Source organism: Erpetoichthys calabaricus, chromosome 4 (assembly GCF_900747795.2).
Source record: "Erpetoichthys calabaricus chromosome 4, fErpCal1.3, whole genome shotgun sequence".
Taxonomy (NCBI): domain Eukaryota; kingdom Metazoa; phylum Chordata; class Cladistia; order Polypteriformes; family Polypteridae; genus Erpetoichthys; species Erpetoichthys calabaricus.
Window position 1 is genome coordinate 24,397,762 of NC_041397.2, and position 24,524 is coordinate 24,422,285.

Below are 24,524 nucleotides of genomic sequence, written 5' to 3' on the forward strand. Positions count from 1 at the left end.
TATAGATTGACATTGATTACTTGTGAATTCTTGTTCATAAAATCATTTCCGCGATAAGATTGAGTCGAGATATGAACTTCCAAAGGCATTACTTATTTAATATATTCCAGCAGCTTCCTCCATAGGTGGCTCAGCCTTCCACACAGCCTCAACAGCACAGCGCTGTACAGAAGCTACAAAATCCTGCAGTTTATCTTCAGTGGCCCTGTGGATGAATTCAAGGTGTCATGTACAAGTGAGACTCTCTCTGATATAGATGCTGGAAAGACCTAAAGGTAATCTCAACAGGCATAGAAGTACACACTGGTGCAAAATGGGGGTGAGATGGGACTGGAGGTTGTAGTCTAGTTTAAGACAGAAGACTTTAGTTGAAACAGTGTCAACAGGGAGAAATGGCCTAGAGTATTTCTCTAAGATCAAAGTGCATTAGGCCCAGGGAGAAGAGAGGATAGGGGTGATGATAGAAGAGGTGTGAGCTGAGATGGACGAAGAAAAAATGACCAAGATGGTTGAACTAAGACAACGAGGAAGACGGATAAGGTGAGAGCACTGTGCAGCGAAGGATTTCTTGGCCTATCTCTAACAGGTAGACTTTCACCATGTCTGGTTCCTTGTTCAAGCTGTTTATGATGTTCTGATAGACCAGATAAACCTTCATACCTGGGCTGAAGAGTGGCACCCCATCATGTATGCTTAATTCGGGAAGAGGATCACTGGAACTTCTGCTCAGTACAGTAGCTGCCTGAAGTCCCTGGATGAAGGTTCTGAAAGCAATGGCTGAGAGCTTTGCCAGAGTGATAAGAGCAGGCAGATGCCAGCATTCTCTAAAGAAGTCTGTCTCATTCGTCAAAGCTGGATATACGTTCCAACAGAGCGAAACATCTGCCATTCTTCCCACACCTTCTTACTGGCAGCTAAAATTAGACCTGGCAAGACAGCTAAGATTTGCAGACCACATAGTATCAGCAATCCTACAGCCAGAGAGATAATCTTTTCAGATTCCATCAAGTAAGTGATCATGCTAAAACTCAATAGTGCCTTGGGAAGAGTATATGGAGGAAAGTAACAGAGTAAAGCACAGTTAGTACCATGAAATGGAGAAGCCTGACCGAAGCCAGGGGTGGAAGACTTGTTGTGAGCCAGTTGAAGTGTTCTGTCAGGGCATTGCTGGACATTGAATCCTTAAAGCATTTAATGCTGGGCACCATGGGGGTTAATGCTGGGCACCATGGGGGCTACTAAAAAGAATGCTGATCAATAGGTGACTGCTGATGGAATGCAAACTTAGGTCTTATCATCCCCATTTGGGCTACCTGGGAGTTTGATATTGAAAGACCTGATACCTCCAATGACCCTAGGAACTTAACTGACAATGCATTCCCTGCACATCCTAAAAATGTATCTTGCACCATGTATCCGATGGTCTCTCTGTGAAGAAGTATGTTACGCTGTTACAATTTCAGACAGAAAATGAAATAAAATAATAAAGTGAATGTATTCCTTAGCTAGCTTCAATCTGTGACAATATACTTGTTGCAGAACTGATTTTACAGTTTTTAAGTCTTACACTGTTGAATGTCATTTACACATATTTCATCTTTAATGAATAACTGACAAGTGTCTATGAAAATAGTCAAATGTAACTGTACACTTGCAAGTCTATGAGATGTGAGAAAGGACTGAAGGAGCTGAACATTTTCAGTATGGAGAGTAACAGGTTTCCTGACAGTTGGTTCAACATTATGAATGGAATGAGTGTAGTACATCCTAGATGTTACTTTAAAATGTGTTCTTCAACAACAATGAAAGTAAACATAATGGTTGATTTTGGACAAACATTAGAAAGCGATTGCTTTAAAAAGAAAAATCAGAGAGAATTGGAATGAATTACCAAGTACTGTAGTGAACAGTAGTCCTTCAGGGAATACGTTAGGCTGAATGGTCTGTTCTTGTTTTAATCATTGTAATGTTTTAATGTAGCCTGATTGGCAGACATGCAGTTGAAGATAAGTGTAGAGGAAAAAACAAAAAAAGAAGGCATTCAGAAATGTAAACGTTACATAAAAAGTTTCATTTACACTTTGTGACTAAGGGTCATATTACATAAAGCATTAACATATCTTACAAGGGCTACTATTCAATTTTTTTGGAAATACAAGTAGCACCTAAGCTCATAACTTTAATGAATGAAGGAATGAAAGAAACAAAACAATCAAGTAAACATATTACAATATGCTCATTTTGCTGGTGTGCCGAGAGAAGAGATTAATAAAGATAGGTTCACATATATGGCTGCAAATTTTACATTGAAATGGCCAGAACTCCACTTCTCAGCATGCACTGTGTCAAGCATGAATCTGAACCAGTCTTATGTCATATTCTTGTCCACAAGCATGGACTGAGGCTTTTACACAGAAAAGCTATTGAATATATATCATCTATGGTTATGGGTGTTGAGGTGGGTTTAGACCCCTGATAAGCTATGCCCATGACTACATTCTAAATATAAATATCTAGGATTCATTTTATATTTACTTGACATAAAGTCTTAGAATACAGTAACTAGCTTCTACTTCTCTTTATCAGGACTTGTACTTTCAAATAGGATATAACATTGTGACTGTTGACATCCGTACATCTTAATAATATTAGTTTAGCCTGCTACGTCCTCAGTTTTGTAAACATAAGAATGTTTTTGAGATCAAATTTACTTCAATTATTTGATAAAATAAACATTCCAGGGGAGAAGCAAGGTAGACATTACTCAGAAATTACTAGTTTGAAATGAATATATAGTAAACACTGTAAAACACTCCAAAACATATGTAATCATTTTCAAAGAATATTAAGAAAAACGTAATAAAGATTTTCATATTAAATAAACTAATGAAAAGAAAACAAAATTTTAGTGCAAACAGTAAACCAAAATATTGAAAAAATGAGATGTCCATGTTTTGTTCATAAGCAGAAAATGAGCTGAAAGATGATATTATTTAAGCAAGATTGTGTCTTGTAGCTCAAGTCAAAGGTTGCTATAACAACATGAGACCGTAGGTGAGTTAGAGTGATAAAGTCACAAAATGAATTTCCAGAATCAATCAATCAATCTAATGGTTTTTACGAGAAAAACTCACTTCAGTACATTACGAGTTACATTTATAAGGCATCTGCTATTAATCAATGTAGAACATCTTAACTCTCTATTTTTTTTTTTTAATTAATTACCTGCGGTACAGCAGTCAATAAACTGTCAAGGTTCGTAAAAAGAAATTTATTTACTGAATGCAACACAAGCAACCTGAAAAGAACTCAAAATCCTTAATTAAAGAGCAATACAATCAAAATTTATAAGGACTAAATCAACTTATAAGAAATCATATATTTTCTGAACATGTAGTAAACAAGCACCATACATGGTTCAAACACTGATGGTAGCTTACAGTAAACAGACCTTCTGTGTATTAAAGTGACTCAGTCATTGTTTCACAAAAATTACAAAATTAACAAATAATGGGACTATGTTCTGTGGACTATGGGTGTATGGTCTGTTGTGATATTCTATGCAAAAAGTCTAAAATAATCAGCCAAAACGGATAAACAAAGGCATTATTTTAAAAGTAAAACTGAAAAGATCACTGTACAAGAAAATTAAAAACCAGCCAAACAATTCTGACAAGGAATACTGGGGATTACAGTAAGAAATCAAAGAAGGCATTTAAAAGGCCAAAAGAGAAACCCAAAAACAAATTGCTAGTGAAGCCAAAACAATTTTCTGAGTTCTACTCCAGTAAAAAGACAATGAATTAGAATTTAGGAAATGTTAGGGATGCAAAAGAAGATGAGAAATCATTGAAAATGTCACATATTTGTAAAAGGAAGAAATAAAATGGAATGCCCTATGCTGAAGTAATAACAAGCTCTGAGCTCCTAGATTTAAAAATAGAAGAATTAAATGTACTTTAAGTCCTCAATATGTTGAAGACTAATAATTCCCCCACACATAATGGGATTTTACCAGTCACATTGAAAAAAATGAAAGATGTCATTTATAAACACATATTAGGCATAAGTACCAGGGGACTGGAAGGTTGCAAATGTGACTCCAGTTTTTAAAAAAAGGAGACAAACTGGAACCTGGTAATTAAAGATCATTAAGTCGTATTTCAGTACCATGCAAAATTACAGGAAAGTATAATAAAAAAGAAATTAGAAAAGTACCTTTTTGAAAATATGTAATATACTAAATAACAGCCAGAGGATGATCCTGCCAAATCAACCCTTACGTTTTTTGAACAGGTAATTGGAATACAGTCACTCCAGAAAAATTGGCACACCTCAAAAAAGAGATAATACATACACAAAATAATACATACAATGATTCTAAAATTCCTCAAAAGTCTGGAGAAATTGTTGACTAGTTAATGTTAAATTTACTTAATGTTAAATTTACTTAAGTGTTTGCTTAATTTCAATAGAATATCAGTTTATTATAGTTATTTAGACTATGGTGTAGTCTTTCACCCCCTTTAAGTTAACACGAAATAGAATATCTGTAAAACTGAGTGTTAATTTAGCCAGTATGGAAATAGTCTCACTGCTAGCGTGGACTATTAGATAAGATTGCAAATAGGGGATTGACATACAGTTTTGTGACACAGCTTAGTGTTCCTCATGTAATGTGACTGGCCAAATGTAGAGAGAAATCAAACAAGATAAATAAGCATTAAACAGAAATTTCCTTAAACAAGTACATTTATTTAATATAAATTTATTTCTATTTTTTATGTGAATTATTTTGCTTTTAAATCTTATTAAAACTTTTAAAACAAAGATAGTTGGCTAGGGGAATTATTCAAACATGTGTCGCTCTATTGCCAGAGCCGTCCTATGAAGCAAACTAAAAGCTGCAGAACTTTGGTAATTCAGGACAAAAGTAGCTACAAGCACCCTTGAAGAATACAATAAATAAGACAAAATAAATTTGGATTTTTGGGGAAAAATGTTTTTTGATGTTGCTTTTGGTGTCTAGAAACTGTTGTCTGTGGACATTTCCTGTTTCATAAATATGACATAACACACAGATAAAATCCTTTTGTCATGCATCAACATGGGTAAAACCAAAGAGCTCTCAACTCAAATGAGTAAAAAAAAAAAAGTTGTTGTGCTGCATAGATTGGGGAATGGCTACAAAAAATAGGTATTCAATTGAAATTACCAGTAAGCACAATAAGGGCCATAATAAAGAGGTTTAAAAAGCCTGGAACTGTTGAAAATCTGCCAGGAAGGGGACACATCTGCATATTGCCTCACACAAAGTGAGGGAAATGCTAAGAGAGGAAAAGAGAAGCAAAAGATCACAGTTCCACAACTGAAAAGTTTAGCTGAATCTTGGGGATTCACGGTTTCAAAGTCAATTGTGAGATGACACCTCCATGACCAGAAGCTTTATGGACAAGTGGCACAAAAGAGGCCACTCCTGAGTCCAAGACACAATTCCCAGTGTCTCAACTTTGCCAAGAAAGACTGGAAACACAACTGGAATCATGTGTTTTGGTCAGATGAGATAAAAATGGAGATTTTTGGCCACACACACCATCATCATGTTTAGCAATATAAGGCAAATGTATACAAAACAGGGCACCTCATACCCACAGTAAAATATGGTGGTGGCTGTTTGATGCTTTGGGGCTGTTTTGCAGCCAATGGTCCTGAGGTTCTTGTTAAGGTCAGTGGCATAATGAATGCCATTAAATACCATTTTAGCCAAAAATCTGATTGCCTTTGCGAGAAGGCTGAATCTTGGCCATGGCTGGGTCTTCTAACAAGACAATGATCTGAAGCATGAAAATCAACAAAGAATTGGTTGCAGAAACACAGAATCAAGGTTTTGCAATGGACTTCTCAGTCTCCAGATTTGAAGCCAATTGAAAATCTGTGGTCTCAATTGAAGAGAGCAGTTCACAAGAGAACCCAGGAATCCCCATGAGCTGGATATGTTCTGCGTGGAAGTTTGGTTTAAGATCCCTCCACAAGTGTTCTCCAGCCTTTTTAAACAGTATTCAAAGAGGCTGAGTACTGTCATTCTCGCCAGTGGAGACTCCACCAAAATACTGAAATTTCGAGTGCCAATATTTTTAGAATCTGCCTTATTATGAAAATGTGTGTTAATAAAGGAAAACTATTTTGTTCCAAAAGTCTGTTGGACAATTGAAGCATAAGGTTTACCCAATTGTTTAAGCACATAATATCACTCATTATACATGTGGATCCTTTTATATATTCATTTTGAATTTAATTTAATTTTTCATTAAGAGTGCCAATATTTCTGGAGTTGACTATAGTTGACAAAAACAAAGCATATGACATAATAGACTTCCACGCATGCAGAGACAATCGAAAAAATAACTCTCTCAAGTTTGTTGTCTGGTAGTGGAGTGGGGTCATTAGTGGAATCCCTTAGCAGTCTGTCCTTGTGGATCCTTACTTTTCCTTATTTATATTAATGGCAAAGATTCCTGTATAGTTTGTAAACTTGGAAAATTTGCGCATGTCACTAAAATTAGAAGTACGGCAGACACTAAGGAGGCAGAAAAAAAGAAAGACCTGAAACAAGCTTTAGACCTAGGCAAATTACAAAAAATAGTACAAAGTGTAAATGTGGGCAGGAGGAATATCAATTATAAATGCAAGGTGGGAGACAGTGTCCTGCAGGAAGCAACTTCTGAAAAGGAAAAATAAGTAGAGGATTATGTTGGCACAATGTTTTTATCGTATAAGCAATGCGCAGATGCAATTACAAAGAGAAATAAAATACTTGGTTATAAATTGAGGGATGTTATGCTTAGCCTTTATAATGCACTAGTAAGACTGACTAATGTGTGCAGTTCTGGCAACCACACTACAAAACAGACATAGCAGCATTGAGCCTGTGCAGAGGAGAGCAACTAGACGTTTCCCAGGACTTAAGGACATGCTGTACTCTGACAGATTCAGAGAAATAAACCTGTTTAGTCTTGAGCACAGGAGACTGCATGCAGTACTAACTCAGGTTTTAAAAACTCTCATAGGCAGAACATACAGCAGAACTCTTTCAGCTTTCAGGAAAATCAAATTATCAAAGACAACACTGGAAATTAAGGCAAAGAGCATTTAAGAATGAACCCAAGAGGCACTTCTTTATGTAAATAATAATTCTTTACATTTATATAGCGCTTTTCTCACTACTCAAAGCACTCTCCACACAGGGAGGACCTGGGAAGCGAACCCACAGTGTCTTTACTGCAAAGCAGCAGCACTACCACTGCGCCACCTGTAAAGAGTTGAGGAAATTTGAAACAAACTACCGAGACATTGTAGTTGAAGGAGAAACCTTATCAAGCTTCAAGATGTACCTGGATGAGATATTAGGAAAGCTTAGCTATTAGCTAAACAAATAAGCTCCATTAGCAGACTAGCCTGCTCGTTTTTCAAATTACTTATGCTCTTTTATTCTCATTCATGAACTTTGTCACCTGTTTGGCAAGTTTGCTTTTAACTCTGCATGTGTACTTCATTGACAGCAAAACTGTATAAAATGAAATGTATTAAGTCTGATCTCAACAGAAATAAACCTCAAAACTCTGTTTGGAAATCAGCAAAATATCCTTATGCAATATTTATTATTAAGATATACTGTATAATAAAGTAAGAGAACCGAGCCACTATTTCATTTATGTGTTTAAAAAAAAAAGCAGAGGCCTTATATGAATATCATTAACTAAAAATAAATAAATCTGTACTATAAGACACGCCAGAATGATAAAGTTTTGCAGTTTCTGCTGCAATTATCAAGGTGCAAAATCTGAGACAAAAATCTAACATTAAACTTTTGATTACTGTTCTAAATGAGAGAAGACTGTCTTCGGTAAGAAGTAAAATACACAGGATCAACACTGAATAGGACAAGACAATTTGCTGGAACCTTTTTTTTTTTTTGGCTATTTTTTTTTTTTTTTACATGTAAATGAGATTAAATTTACTGTCCCATCGTTTTTAAGAGGGTAGTGAGGTACCTGTGGAATGCAATTGTGTAGAAGTAAAATGGGAAAAACTAATAATTTAAAAGTGGAATTGAATGCTATCTCCATGCTTCCTTACATATAACAAATTTAAAAAGACACAGAAAGAGGCAGAATACCAAGCACGAACGTTAATAGATAGATAGATAGATAGATAGATAGATAGATAGATAGATAGATAGATAGATAGATAGATAGATAGATAGATAGATAGATAGATAGATAGATAGATAGATAGATAGATAGATAGATACTTTATTGATCCCAGGGGGAAATTCACAGGTTAATCTGTTCTTTCTGCTGCACCAGTACCTGTGGCTCCGAAGAACCTGCTCTTTACAAATAACACTGACTGACTGCTATTATGTCAACTATGTGACTGACAAAAAGAGAAAGAAAAAAAAAACTGTTACCAAACGTTTTAGTAAGAGTACTGCACTGTATACTTATAATGTGGCAGTATGTCTTTAAACTTGAAAACTGAATCTAAAAGAAAATGGTGATCTTGCTGGTACCCTTAACTATTTTTTCTGCATACCCAGTGCAGATCCTTACTGTGTCTTTAAAGGTGGACTGGTAGTGAGTGCCAGATGCACTACACAAACCTAAAATATAAACGAACATAGCCATACTTACCTGCTCTGGTTTGTGCTGTTGCACACAGTTGTAAATGTAACTCAAACCAGCCCTTGTTAACACATAGGAAGCTTGGTCATTTATTAAAGTGTCCAAATGTGCTTCAATCTGTAAGTTCAAAAGAAAAAAAAATACTTTTAACCTAATGAGAACCTTTAGTAACTGTTGTGAAGATAAAAAAGAAACAACACATTTGTCTTAGTCTAGTTTTAGGTAGCTGCTGTGGGCAAAAGTGCCAAAGGGCATCCTGGAATGGAAGTCCATAACATTCCACCAGCACAATATGACTGCTTTATTCTCCAACTGAGAAAGCAAATAATGTCTGGAAAAAGCCAAACATAATATATTAGCAAGGGTGTCTCACATGTGACACGTGAAGATCAGCTACCCTAGACAAAGGTTGATGCTAACAAAAACTATTAAAACGCTATTGTTTAAATATACTGTGATGTGTATTCACCTGGGGTTCTCTTTAATAAAATATTACATTTTAATTAAAGATATTATGAAATTCACGGTAAAAATGAGCTATAACGTAGAAAATAAAGACCTTATTCTTTTTCCAGTTCAAATTCCAATTTATTATCATGTGTACATAGCACAATGAAATTCTGCTTGTCTAACATTCCCAAGGGAGCTCACATAATATTGCTACTTGAACACTTATATGTAAGAATTGTTTTTTTTGCTTACATTTTTTTCCACTTAGAAATTCAAAAATGTGATGGACTTATGTGACAGCCAGGGTTGATTCCTGCTTCTGCCCAATGTTTCTAGGATATGCTCTTGAATCTTGTTTTCTCTATGCTTAGCAATTTCATAATTATAAACCATTTAAAAACTGTATTATGGCTAACTTAGTTATAGAACTCAATGTGTGATCTCAAAAATGTCAATTCTCGATTTATTGAAACACAAATGGTACCAAAGGGCAGATTATGTTTACGATAAATTATACTTGTAGAAAGTTGACTTGTTCAATATAGGTCTTTCATTTAAGTCTTCCATTAGGGTGACCTAATTTATATGAATGCCTTTGAAGAATTACATTAGCACCTAGATGGTTTTTTATCATACTGCAGCCTGCTTTATTATTGATATTCTTACAGTACTCGTCATTGTATTTGGTATTTAATTGTGTTCTGACTTTCCTTAAACCAAAGGAGAATGATTCATTAACTGATACTTATTTAAGAAACATTTCTGGGCAAATTATTCCTTGTTTTCAGTAATGTCTCCAGTGCAAACAACAAGAGTATATTGCACCTGATATTATATTTATTGCAACAAAATTTAATAATTAAAAAAACAATTTCAGCATGCCTGTAAGATGGAATCAATTTCAGAAATCAACAAATTTTCAGTGACCTACCACTTTACAGAACATTAAATATACTTTGGAGTGTGAAATATTATACAATTGTAAATGTTTTTAATAAATTCTTGTTTATGTTGTTTTACTTTTGTCTTGATGTACTGTATGTAGGACCCTAGCTAAAATAATCTATTAAATAGGAAGAAAAAAAATGTACCTGAAACTCTAGCATTTCTAGTCGTTTATCAGTAAACTCAAAGAGAGCAAGCGTAGTCTTCATCATGTACAAAGAGTTTACCATGTAAGTGGCCATATCAGCTATTCCCAGGTTACTGGCAGAGACAGTACAAAGCTGTAAAAGAGGGTCTAGTATACAAGACAGAACCTGAAGAGAAAAATCAAAAGGCTTTGTTTGGGTAAACTGCAGTGATTACAATGTTAAAAATATGAAAAAAAAAAATTACTTAATTTACACCTACCAAAAAATTACATAGCTTAACAGAAAAATGTGGACAGTCTGAAGGACAGTAATACAAATATAGACTTTGTAATTATCCTTGAAATTCACATGACTCAAAGACCATTTGAATAAACTCTAAAAATTAGAGAGGTATAATAATGATTTAATAATTTCAAGTTTGTTATAATGTACTTTTACATACACATCTGATCTGGTTCAGCAAATGAAGAAGAATGCACTCCAGGAAGTTTTTCAAATTTGCACTCAGTCACAAGTAAAAATGCAAGATAAATAATCAAAGTTTATTGCTGCTTAAGAAATTGCCTTGTTGCTGTTTTAGATTTCACCAAATGCAAATGACTTCCAGAGCTAGTATATAAATAAATAGCGCTAAATCTGGTCGTCCTGGTCTTGATTGATAAAAGCTGATTATTTTTATCAGTTGGAAGAAGATTAGACAGAGAACGAGGAATGTTACAGATCAGATAAGATCTTAATGGCTATAAGTTTTAGACTGGAAATGTCCTATGATTCCACAGTGAGGAGCAGGTGACCAATGATTTTACAAGAAGTATAGACTACTGTTCTTAGCTGTTTCCTAATGTTAGCAGAGAGACTGACACATGAAACAGTTTTCTTCCTGTTATACTTGAAACCTCTTTAACTGTCTCAGAAAGGTCTGCATCTGTTTATTCTCAGTCATTTGACCAGCTCTCCAGTCTAACTCCTGTATGCAGACATATCATAATTTGTGATGCGACCTGCAAGAATTTTTGCCATCAGTAAAGCTGACCATTCTTACACAAAGACTTGTAAAATAACAGTCATCCACGTACAATATATACAGTAAATACGTGTGGCATTACAATCATTATTTAACATTTAAGGTATTAATACTGCATTTGTTTTTTGAATAACTTGCCAGGTTGTAAATAAGTTGGCTCAGTGCAACTTACAGAGTAAACAAATTCCAAGTGGTTTAGGCTGTCCCACTTTTAGGTCTTCTACTTTTGCAAACAGTTTGCACCATTTTAAAATTGAAACTAAATATATACTTTTTTATTTCTGTGAAAAAATGTGAAATAATCGGTAGACCCTTATAGTAAAAATGTACACTGTACCACATGTCCCCAAGGAAACCAACCAAACTTGTCTAATCAAGCTTCAACAATAAAGTGAACTAAATAATTCACCAGGTGCTTTCTGGCACCTTGTTTGTGATTCGTCTCTCATGGCACCTCACTATAATCATCCAAGATTTCAAATTAGCATGCAGGTGATGCTGCTGCATTCTCTGCCATGGGATCACTCCCTCTAAGCGGGCTCCTAACTGCTCTTCTCCACATCAGTGCACATCTTTATCATGCACAGCCTGTGTTTCGAAATGAAACACTGAAATTGCAATTACTTTAATTAAAATTATTCCGTGTAACGCATTTATGCTCCTTATATATTCAGTCTGTCTCAAGTCTGAGTTTAATGTTTTGCACACTGTAATGAAAAAAGAAAAATTTAGACACTACTGCAAAAACCAACAGAATGGCACTGTTGACAATGAACTGGGTGTGCTTTTTTAATATCTTTTGATGAGTTCAATTTGCTCCCTAAAGCCTCCCCACAAAGCCCTGATCAGGTAAAAATATGGACATGCGTGTGCGTGCACACACACATATACATACAGTATATTTTATTTTACAGCTGGGAATTGATTAAGAAAATTAATTGCATAAATGTAATTAATTGCAATTAATTGCATGTAACATTAAAACATGCAATTAAAAATTAATACATAAAGAATGAAGTAAATACACACTGAATCAGAAAATTAATGTAGAATCAACACAAAGGAATTTAAAAAATAAATAATGGCATAGTTTAACCTGAAACTTAGACAATGACCTTAAACCTGAACTTTTAACAAAATACTACTTGAGCAAGTACAACCTGAATATGAATGACTTCCTTAAAAGGCAAGTTGAAAGAAGGCAATAAGAAAACAAGGCCAATGTATTCTCAGATTGGCATAGCATATTAGACAAAAACGTGTCAAATTAAAAAACGACTGAATGACTGTTGACATTGAATGCACTGCTAAAGACTGATTTAACTGAAAGAATAGGCATCTCTTACATGGGCATGCATTAAAATTTCTTTTCAATCAACAATTGAAAATTATACTCTACACAAGTGCTGTGTTTGCTGGGGTCAGTCTCCAAGCTGCTTTTTTTTCTGTCCCCTCAGACAGTTTCATGTTTAAGAGATTTAATGCTTTTTGGTTGGTAGAATTGTGGTGTGCCTTCAGATTTTTTGGGTTCCAAAAATATGCCACCACAGAAAACCGTTTAGAAAACACTGCTTTACCTACACTTTTGCTCCTGGCATGCTAAAAAAGTTAACCATAGCTGCAATCTCCTTTACAAACTGACACAGTGCATTACTTGGATGGTTATGTTGTGTTCTTTGCATAAATTAGTGAAGACACTGCAAACTGGAATAATGCGTAGAGATAATCATTACACTTCCATTTTGTAGAATTTTATAATTATATTAGGGCAGCCAACACTGACGAGTTAAAGACATAGGCACTAGAGACTTATTTTGGTTCTAGCGCCACTCAAAGATAACTTATTTAGCACTTATGGGATATGACATTGATTCAATCTTCTTACATAAACATAAAAAAAGAGCATAATATTTACCTTTTATCTAACATTGCACCAGGTCTGCCGTAAACCCCGCTCCCCATATCCCTTCCTCCCATGCTACTGCACCCATGTCAAAATGTATAAATCAAGAAAATGAACATCATTGCTTTTTTCTGACATGTGGCATAATGGTGTGAACCACCGAATACAAAATGTTAAACCTTTAAATGAAAATTTTATTTCATAATGTATGTGATTTCTTATGTAAACACTTAACTTTTTTGTATTATTTTTTCGTAATGTAAAAAAAAAAAGATACAAAAGTGACAACAGGTGTGCTGGAGGGGTAACATCAAGACACCTCCAATAAGGGAATGGTTTGCAGGTGGTTGCCTCAGTCAATTGGTCTCTCCTTATCCTTCCTGGATGATTCTTCTCTAGTTTTGTGTTTTGCTGGTGTCCTTGTCACTACTAGTAGCAAAAGGCTGTACCTGCAGCCGATTCAGGTTGCACAGGTAGTCCAGCTCCTCCAGGATGGCACATCCATACATGCCATTGCAAGAAGGTTTGCTGTGTGTCCCAGCACCGTCTCAAGAGCATGGAGGAGGACAATGCAGAACAATGCTTTGCCTCATGTGGCCAGAGTGTATAGGCAGTTCCTAGATAACTAAGGAATTGGTGCCATTGACCTGCTTCCACATTCTCTAGATCTGAATCCGACTGAGAACCTCTGGAACGTTATGTATTGGTGTATCCGACACCGCTAAGTAGCACCACAGACTGTGCAGGAGCTCACTGATGCAGGTCTGGGAGGAGATCCCCCAGGACACCATCTGCCGTCTTGTCAGGAGCATGCCCAAATGTTGTTGGGACTGCAGTGTGCATAATATTGGGGGCCACACACAGTGAGTCACAGTATAAGTTGCTGTGATGAATATCATGCAAGTTGGATCAGCCAGTGATTCAAATTTTTGACTTTGATTTTCAATGTGATGTTGAATCCAGCCCTCAATGGGTTGGTGATTTTGGTTTCCCATTGACCGTCATTACAAGACTTTGTTCTCTATGAATTACAAAGTATTACTCAGTAAAGATATTCCACTTTTATATTTTGTTCATCGACATCTGATGTGTGATTTAAGTGTTCTCTTAATTTTTTGTGAAAGCCATAGCCATCTCTAAATGCCAGCCTTCCACCCTAGTGATACTTTTCCAGGCCTTTACTGCAGCTGTCTTCAGGTGCTGCTTGTTGAATGGACTTTCTCCCATACACTTTGTCTTCAGCAAGTGAAATGCATGTCCAGTTGGGTTGAGGTCAGTTGATTGATTTGGCCTTTGAAGGATCTTCCACTACTCTGCGTTGAAAAGCACTTGGTTTACTTTCGCAGTATGTCTTGACTCACTGTCCATCTATACTGTGAAGCATCAGTTTTGCAGCATTTGGCTGAATCTCAGCAAATAGTATAGCCCTGCAGGCTTCAGAACTCATGCTACTTCTGCCAGCAGTCACATCATCGATAAACAGTAATGACCGACTTCCATTGGCAGTCAGGAATACCCAGGCCATAACACTTCCTCCACCTTGTTTCACAGATGACGAGGTATTCATCCAATCATGAACCGTTTCTTTTCTTCTTCATATTTTTTTTCTTTCCAACATTCTGGTATATATTGATCTTGGTTTCCTTTGTCCACAGGAAAATTGTTCCAGAACTGCAAAGGCTTTTAAAAATGTTTTCTGGCAATGTCTAATCTGCCCTTCATTTGGCTGAGGTTTACCAGTGGTTTGCACTTTGTGGTAAACCCTCTATATTTACTTTAATGAAGCTTTCTCTTGATTGTAGACTTTGGCAATGATAGCTCTACCTTCAAGAGAGTGTTCTTGGTTTGGCTAATATTGTGAAGGGGTTCTTCTTCACCAAGGAAAGAATTCTGCCATCATCCAGGATAGTTGTCTTTCATGGTTGTCCTGGTCTTCTGGAGTTGCTGAGCTCACCTGTGTGTTCCTTCTTTTTACAAATACTTCAAATGGTTTATTTGATAACTCCCTGTGTTTCTACCATCTCACTAAAGGGTCTGTTTAATAACAGACTGTTTTTACTTGCGTGCACTACTCTTTGGACCTCACACTGAGAGTTCCCAGTGACAGCTTCCAAATGCAAATTCCAAACTTGGAATCAATTCAACACCTTTAACCTGCTTGAAAGTTAATGATATAATAAGGGAATTGTTGTCACCTGGCTATGGAACAGCTTGTCAGTCAAGTGTCCAAATACTTTTGAGCCCCTGAAAATAGGGAGACCATGTATAAAAATGTCTGTCATTCCTAAACGGCTCATACGATATTTTTGGTAAACCCCTTAAATTAAAGCTGAAAGTCTACACTTCAATCACATAATGATTGCTTTATTTCAATCCATTGTGGCAGCGTACAGAGCTAATAAATAATGAAAATTGTGTCACTGCTCAAATACTTATGGACCTGACTGAGGATTTTTTTTACTCCTACTTGTACCTGGCCTTTTTATTTCCTTTAACACTAGAATTACCAGAGCCTACGAAAAAACTCGTAAATCCGTCCCACCTTAAATCGCGTCTTAAATCCGTTTGCACCTCTCCGCCAGAGTCTTTTGTCATCTAAATGTGCTGATAAACACAAGCTACTAGCAGCCAGCTATTCCATCCCCCCACCGACTTAGAACGAACTTCTCCTAGCTCATACCTTGCCTTGATTTGATTACAGTATCTGGGACTGAAGTGGAGTTTTAGAGTGGAAATAATATAGCGTTATTTGGAATACACGCATTTCATGTGTGTTCCGTTTCTATAGTAGTCTGTGCAAACACATTTTTAAAACAGAAACGTTTTTCATATTCTAATAGTAAATGACAAAATGCAGGCATAAACTATATAACGTATGAAGCCTGAAGTCCATATATCAAAGAAACGCTTTCACAAAAGGTACAAATAAGAGAACACGTGCGCTTTTATTCAAAAATATAACTGCACAAAAAAAAAAAAGCCGCGTTAGCATGCCACATTGACACTCTTACTACAACCACCGCGGTGGCGTAATGGTATCAGCTCCTGACTGGGAATCAGAGGGTGGCGAGTTCGATCCCGCACGGCTCCACTTCGAGAAGTGAACTGCTCTTATTCTTACAATTTTAGAATAACAACATAAATTTGATTTATTTAAGGTGGAAAAGGTGATGCGCTGTGAATACTTTCTGGATGCACTGTAAATAAAACAAAGCACTTGGAACATGACATTTTTTCCCCTTGTACGAGGTTTCTAGACTGAACCCTCAACCAAGCTGGGGCAAGATTCCCACAATATTACCTAAAAAAGAAAATCAGGAAAGAAAATCACAAGCTAAACATTCTCCCTTTGTCTTTGATACTTTTTCTCTCTCAAAAGTTATAACGCTAAACCCAGTTTTACGGGCCGATAGCTTCCACTGGGCCAGTTTTGTCCAATTTCCTATAGAGCTAACTGCTTAGACTATATAAACATTTTATTAGTCACTTTCCACATTTGGCATGTACTGCTATAACAGAAGCTGCTTCATTACTTGCTTAATAACAAAAAATTCTAGTACCACCTTTCAAAACATACTGCTAAGAATACTTTCATGCATATTCAGTATCAATGAATACTAAAAAACCAAATTCAGGCTGCTTCCCCATGTTTTGTTTTGACAACATGGTTATAAGAACTTTAAAACAGTACCAAAAAAACATTGCTGCTTCTTTCAAAACTCCCAGAGATACATGCTAAGCACAATAACAAAAGCTGATAATGTATTATTGCTTACTTTCTCCATTTAACGTCAGAAAACGTCCATGAATTATTAAATACTCTATAAAATGCTGCAACACAATTTAACTTGCAAATTGATTTAGTAATCAAAACTCTGCTTACGAAGAAAGGAAGAAAATTTTTTTTGAAAAACCCCTGTTCTTTTCTTACCTGTGCAAAGTCTGCCTGCCTTGCGTCCAGTGGCACAACTGATGAGTCATGTGATGCAAGAACTTCACGTAATAAAGAAAGTGTCTGGTTTAAGGAACAAGTTGGTCCTAGGTCAGGAGGAGGGAGCTCAATCTGTTGTTAAAGAAAACAAATGTTAATATCATTATAATAAATAGCTATTTACACTAATTCTGTTGAAAGTAATAACTCTGGCATTCTCCTTTTGTTAATGAATAATAAAGGAATATATACTGGATCAGTTGAGCCCCGGAGTAACAACGACCGCCACCAGGGTGCTGGCGGAAATTGGGCTACTGTTGGCCAAAGAAGAAGAAGAGGGAGGAGACGTGTCCGGAGGCAGGAGGAGAGGAGGAAAGTAAAGAGAGTGGAACTGAGGGTAGGAACTTTGAATGTTGACAGTATTACTGGTAAGGGGAGAGAGTTAGCAGATATGATGGAGAGAAGGAAGGTTGATATATTGTGCGTGCAAGAGACTAAATGGAAGGGGAGTAAGGCCAGGTGGATCAGAGGTGGATTCAAATTGTTCTATCATGGTGTGGATGGGAGGAGAAATAGGGTAGGAGTTATTCTAAAGGAACAGTATGTCAAGAGTGTTTTGGAGGTGAAAAGAGTGTCAGGCAGAGTAATAATTATGAAGCTGGAAATTGGAGGTGTAATGATTAATGTTGTTAGTGCATATGCACTGTAAGTTGGGTGTACAATGGGTGAGAAAGAAGATTTTTGGAATGAGTTGGACGAAGTGATGAACAATCTACCCAAGGTACAGAAAGTGGTGATTGGAGCAGATTTCAATGGGCATGCTGGTGAAGGGAACAGTAGAGACAAGGAGGTGATGGGTAGGTATGGTGTCAAGGAGAGGAATGAAGAAGGTCACAGGATAGTGGATTTTGCCAAAATGATGGACATGGCTGTGGTGAATACGTATTTTAAGAAGAGGGAGGAACATAGGGTGACGTACAAGAGTGGAGGAAGATGCACACAGGTATATTACATCCTATGCAGAAGAGTCAATCTGAAGGAGATTGAAGACTGCAAAGTGGTGGCAGGGGAAAGTGTAGTTAAGCAGCATATAATGGTGGTCTGTATGATGATGTTGGCAGATCAAGAAGAGGAAGAAAGTGAGGGCAGTGAGACCCTGGAGAGGTGGAGATATGCTCTAGAGAGGAGAGGAATGAAGGTCAGTAGGAACAAGACAGAATACATGTGTGTAAATGGGAGGGAGGTCAGAGGAATGGTGAGGATGCAAGGAGTAGAGTTGGTGAAGGTGGAAGAGTTTAAATACTTCATCAACAACTCAGAGTAATGGGGATTGTGGAAGAAGGGTGAAAAAGAGAGAGCAGGCAGGGTGGAATGGGTGGAGAAGAGTGTCAGGGGTAATTTGTGACAGACGGGTATCGCAAGAGCGAAAGGGAAGGTCTACAGGACGGTAGTAAGACCAGCTATGTTATATGGGTTGGAGACGGTGGCACTGACCAGAAGGCAGGAGACAGAGCAGGAGGTAGCAGAGTTAAAGAAGCGAAGATTTGCACTGGGTGTGATGAGGATGGATAGGATTAGAAATGAGTACATTAGAGGGTCAGCTCAAGTTGGATGGTTGGGAGACAAAGTCAGAGAGGCGAGATTGCGTTGGTTTGGATATGTGCAGAGGAGAAATGCTGGGTATATTGGGAGAAGGATGCTAAGGATAGAGCTGCCAGGAAAGAGAAAAAGAGGAAGGCCTAAGCGAGGTTTATGGATATGGTGAGAGAGGACATGCAGGTGATGGGTGCAACAGAACAAGATGCAGAGGACAGAAAGATATGGAAGATGATGATCTGCTGTGGCAACCCCTAACGGGAGTAGCTGAAAGAAGAAGAAGATATATAGACATATATAGGTACTGCATGGTGGGGCGGTAGTTAGCACAATCATATCATAGATTCAACATTTTGGATTGGAATCCTGTAACTGTCTTTTGCCCATGTGAAATTTCAAGTTCTTGTCGTGTTTGTGTGGAATTTCCTCTCACATACACAAGGAAAAGTGGGTTACATTAACTCACACTTCCAAATTGGGCTCACGGAGTATGTTTGTGCAAGTGGACTCTGCAATGGACATGCACTATACCCAGGGCTGGTTTCTGCCTTGCGCTTGATAATGTACTCTCTATGAAATGGATAAACTGGGATTGTTGGATGTAGACTATCTAAGAAAAAATGGATTTCAATCTTATGGCCCTGAGGCCCACAACAATCAAACATCCCTGAAAAGTTAATTTAATTTTGGAGTGGAAAGAACAAAACAAAAACAAAAACAAAACAAAACTAAACAAAAACACCCCAGAAAAGAATCATGAACATGTAATTAAATATATAAAGCATATGGTGAAACCGCTGCTTCAAACATCTATTAAATACAGAAGAAACACACTCTCTGTTTGCTTAAGGGCTTACTTTTGCTGGATCAGCTACCAGCTGAAACACTTTAAGCTCTAAGCACACATTGCTTGGAGGCTTTATAGCCAGTTTATTCACCTGCTCTTCTGAGCCATATCCCGCCGAGAAAGATGCCTGCGAGTTCTTTTAATCTCAAGAATAAAGCTTGACCAAACAGACAACTAGTTAAGTTGTCTAGTTTGCTACGCTTTCCCACAAAGCTCCAATACGGAATAAAGCTTGAGTACTGTTCCTCCAAGTGCCAGAATAAATGTCTTTCTGCTCAATTCTCTCCTGCCTGTCTTTTGTGCAACTTTAAAGCCGCATCTTATCATTTTACAATGGCACCTGTCAGGAAGTGGCATATATTAGGCAGGAAGTGAACATTCAGTTCTAGGGTGTGGTTTGTTGGAGGCAGGAAAAATGGACCAGCGTAAATATGTGAGGGACTTTGACAAGGTCCAAATTGTGATGGCTAGACCACTGGGGTCATAGTATCTCCAAAACGACAGGTCCTTTTAGGTGTTCTTAGTAGGCAGTGGTTAGTACCTACCAAAACTGGTCTAAGGAAGGATAACTGGTGAACCTGTAACAGGATGATGGGCAGTAAAGGCTCAATGATGTGTATGAGGAGCAAAGGCTAGCCTGTCCTGTCTGATCCTAATTACTGTAGCACAAATTGCTGGCCATGTGAGAAAGTGCATTGTAGCTTCCTGCCTAGCTGAAGACTGGTCAGAATGTCAATGCTGACCCCTGCACCTACAATGGGCATGTGAGTGTCAGAACTGGACCATGGAACAATGGAAGAAGATGATCTGGTCTGATGAATCCCATTTTCGTTTAGATCATGTGGATGGCCGGTGAATTCCCTATTTACTTGGGGAAGAGATGGCAGCAAGATACACTACTGGATGAAGACAAACCAACATAGGCAGCATAATGCTCCTGCCAATATTCTGCTGGGAAAGCTTGGATCCTGGCATTCATGTGAATGGTACTTTGACTCAAATCCACCAACCTAAAGATTGTTGCAGACCACGCACATCACTTCATGGCAATGGCTTTCCCTGATGGCAGTGGCCTCTTTCAGCAGGAAAAAGAGCTTTGCCACATTCCAAACGTTGTTAAGGACTGGTCTGAATGACAATCACAAAGTTCAAGGTCCTGACTTGAACTCCAAAACTACCCAGACTTTAAACAAATTGAGCATCAATGGATTGTGCTGGAAAAATAATTCCAGTCTACAGAGGCTCCACATCACAACTTGTAGGACTTAAAGGATTTGCTCCTAACATCTTGGTGCCAAATACTACAGGACACCTTCAGAGGTCTTGTGGATTCCATGCCTTGATGGGTCAGTGCTGTTTTAGCAGCATGAGAGGGACCTACACAATATCAGGCAGGTTTTAATATTGTAGCTGATCAGTGTGTGTATGTATATACAACTTTGAATTAAATAAATGGCAATTACAAATGCTGAGTCACTTTAGGCTAACTGCTGATTAGCAGCATGTGTTAGTTATAACAGCAGCCTCAACTTGAAATTTGACATGCGAGTTTTCAAAACAGCACGAGGCAGCAGTTGCAAAGAGTTAGTGCCCTAATAGTGGGTATACTGTTCAAAAGAACTGAAAGATTATTTCATTTGTCAAGAGAAATGGTGTGAAAAATTAACATAGCACATACCAAACACAGATAAGCTGCATCAGCAAAGAGAAACAGTGGTCACAAACCAAGCTCACCAAAATGGATAGATGGACAATTCACAGGATAGTTACTAAATACCACAAACGTGCAACCTTAAAGATTACCAGAAAATTAAATCAGTACCTATGTGACCCAATCTCAACAAAAACAGTACATTACGAGTTTCATAAAGCTGGAATTACTGGCAGGGCTGCAGTTTTAAAATGACTTGTATCCAAGAACAACACACACACACACACACACACACACACACACACACACACACACACACACACACATACACACACACAAACACACACGCGCACACACACAAAAACATGGTAAGAGAAAGTAAAAAGCTAGACTCCTGGGGAATGGAAAAAACTAATAGGGTCTGATAAGCCATTTTTACCCTATTCCCCAAGGCAAAGGATGCCTAAACAGACGCTGTCTGTCTGGAATTTTTCAATCTGAAGTCATGGTATACATTAATTTGCCTTAGGAAACCGTGTTCTTAATGATGCATTTAATTATAAATAAAAAATACAGTTACTTCCAGCAGGCTCTGTCTGGTGCATCCCTGATGGGTGGGGGGGCTAGGAGGATATCCTGGGTACACACCTTCACCATCTTTATTAGTTCCTCTTGATCAATACAAGCAGCAGATCTATTCCTTTCATATTGATAAATTCCTTATTCTACCATATAGTGTGGGCTCAACAACCCTGCACATCTACCTCATTTTGGCAGCTTAAGAAGACTGACTGTAAAATAATGGTATTTTCATTCCCTAAAAGGTATCAGAATTCAGTTCATAAATCATTTTCTAGTAAGTTGTCTTCCTGTCTGAATCAGGATCTTTTATAAAGCTCTGTTAGCTTATAAACACACCAACAATTCAGAAACACTGTCTATGTATGCTACTGTCGGGAACTGTCTCCCAAAGTCTTTTTATGAGACGCACATCTGCATGTTTGTTTACATGGCACTGTGAAAAAGTATTTGCCCCTTCCTGGGTTCTTCTATTTTAGCTTATGCATAACACTTAATTGTTTTTGATCTCCAAACAAATTTAGCATAATACAAAAGACAACTTTTTATTATGATTGATTTATTGAAAGAAAACATTCAAGAACACCTATAACATCCATAAGAAAAAGAATCTCCCCTCCTTAGTGACTCAGTTAACTAATGAAACAAATTTAAATTATAATGGGTAAAATCAGACTAGACACACCCAAGCTTTATTGCTGCCAAGCTAATCTAAACATCACTTACACAGAACCTTTCCAACAATGTGAAGTTGGCAAAAAGGTCTCAATAAGCAGCACAATATTCCTCAATCAAAAGAAATTCCTGAGGACCCGAGAAAGCAAGTTACTGAAATATATCAGTCAGCAAAGCATTAAAAAGTAATCTCTAAAATCCTGAAACACCAGTGAACCACAGTGTGAACCACCACACCCAAAAGTAGAAAAACTTGGAACAGTGGTAAATCTGCCCAGCAGCAGCAAGCACAGCAAAATTATTCCAATAGCACATAGAAAACTCATCTGGAAGTCATAGTTAGGATAATGACAAACATCTAAGCATTGGCAGGCCTTTCTCAGCTCAGTTAATGTCAGCGTTCATGATTCCCGCATTAGAAAGAAATTGGTCAAAAATGGCATCCATGGATGAGTGTAAGGTGAAAGCCACTGCTAGACAAGAGGAAGGCTTGTCTAACATTTGCCAAAACATACCTCGATTAACACAAAAACGTTTGGGATGATGTTCTGTAGACTAATGAATTAAAAGTGAAACTTTTAGGAAGGCATGGCAGATATCTTGTTACATTTGGCATAAAGCAAACACAGCTTTCCATGACCACAATCAAATATGGTGGTGGTAGTGTGATAGTAGGGGGATGCTTTGCTGCTTCCGGGGCTGGCAACTTGCCATAATGCAGGGATGCATGAAATCTGCTCTCTACCAGAAAGTACAAATGGAGAAAGTCTGGTCATCAGTCTGTGATTAAAGCTCAAGTGCATTTGGTTTATACAGCAGGCCAACAATGCAAAGCACAAGAGCAAGTTTACCTCGGAATGCAGAGAAAAAAAAAAATAAATAAATAAAAAAAGCTAAATGACGGTTTTGGGGTGGCCTAGTCAAAGTCCCGAGTAGTTAAAAACCCATTCAGATGTTGTGGCGGGAATTTAAATGGGCAGCTCATAATTGCAATCCCTGCAATGCGAATGAATTAAAACAATTCTGTAGAGAAGAGTGGGCCAAAATCTCTCCACAGCGATGCCAAAGACTGACTTCCAGTTACCAGACATGTCTCTGCTAAAGGTGGCCCGAACAAGTTCAAAAGGGCAATTCCTTTTCATACGAGTGATATACGTGTTGGTGAACTTTTTTTCCTTCAATAAATTAAATGATAATTTAAAAACTGTGTATTGTGTTTGGTTAGGTTGTCTTTTGTATGATGCTAAATTTGTTTGTTGATCAGAAACACATTTTATGAATAAACAAAAATAGAGGAAATCAGGACAGGGCAAATACTTTTTCATGGCACTATAGTGTGATTGACTGGCCTGCAGTTTCTCTTGTTTTTGAACGATTTGTGTATTTTTTATTTTCCATGCTAGTCATTGTGTCTGTCAATACAGTATTACTTTGTGTATGCATATTATGTTTTTAATCACACTGTTCTAATGCTGCATATATCGTACTCTGATACTTTAGAATAAACGTGTACAATTTCCAAATCTCCTTATGATGGTGTATGTTGTTAATGACACTATATAAAACAGGCATTAACTGATTAATGTCCCCGTGACCCTGTGTTTGGATTCAGCGGGTTGGGAAATGGATGGATGGATGGATAATTGATTAATGTGCACAAAAAATGTGAATAAAATGGCAAAGAAACAATCTAGCGAATGGTATAAATCATGTAAAAATTTAAATATTACATTTCTTTTTAAAAATATATTGCATAGATAATATTGCTTTTAAAGTAAAAAAATGTAAAATATAAGCAGTGGGTGATTTCTGCTTAGAGTAATCATAAGGCTGTGACACAGATATCACAGTGCATCCGAAAAAGTAATCCATCCATCCATCCATCCATTTTCCAACCCGCTGAATCCGAACATAGGGTCACGGGGGTCTGCTGGAGCCAATCCCAGCCAACACAGGGCACAAGGCAGGAACCAATCCCGGGCAGGGTGCCAACCCACCGCAGGACACATACAAACACACCCATACACCAAGCACGCACTAGGGCCAATGTAGAATCACCAATCCACCTAACCTGCATGTCTTTGGACTGT

General features: G+C 37.4%; 1 protein-coding gene across 2 annotated transcripts in view; it reads right to left on the reverse strand.

Moving 5' to 3' along the window:
• Positions 1-24,524, reverse strand: part of cog6 (component of oligomeric golgi complex 6) — a 233,672-nt gene that overhangs the window by 40,419 nt on the left and 168,729 nt on the right. For both annotated transcript variants that reach the window (XM_051926341.1, XM_051926342.1), the window contains exons 14-16: positions 17,087-17,218; positions 10,226-10,393; positions 8,694-8,801 (exon numbers count right to left, since the gene is read on the reverse strand). In XM_051926341.1, coding sequence (XP_051782301.1) covers positions 8,694-8,801; positions 10,226-10,393; positions 17,087-17,218 — 408 coding nt within the window. The remainder of the gene's footprint in view (positions 1-8,693; positions 8,802-10,225; positions 10,394-17,086; positions 17,219-24,524) is intronic.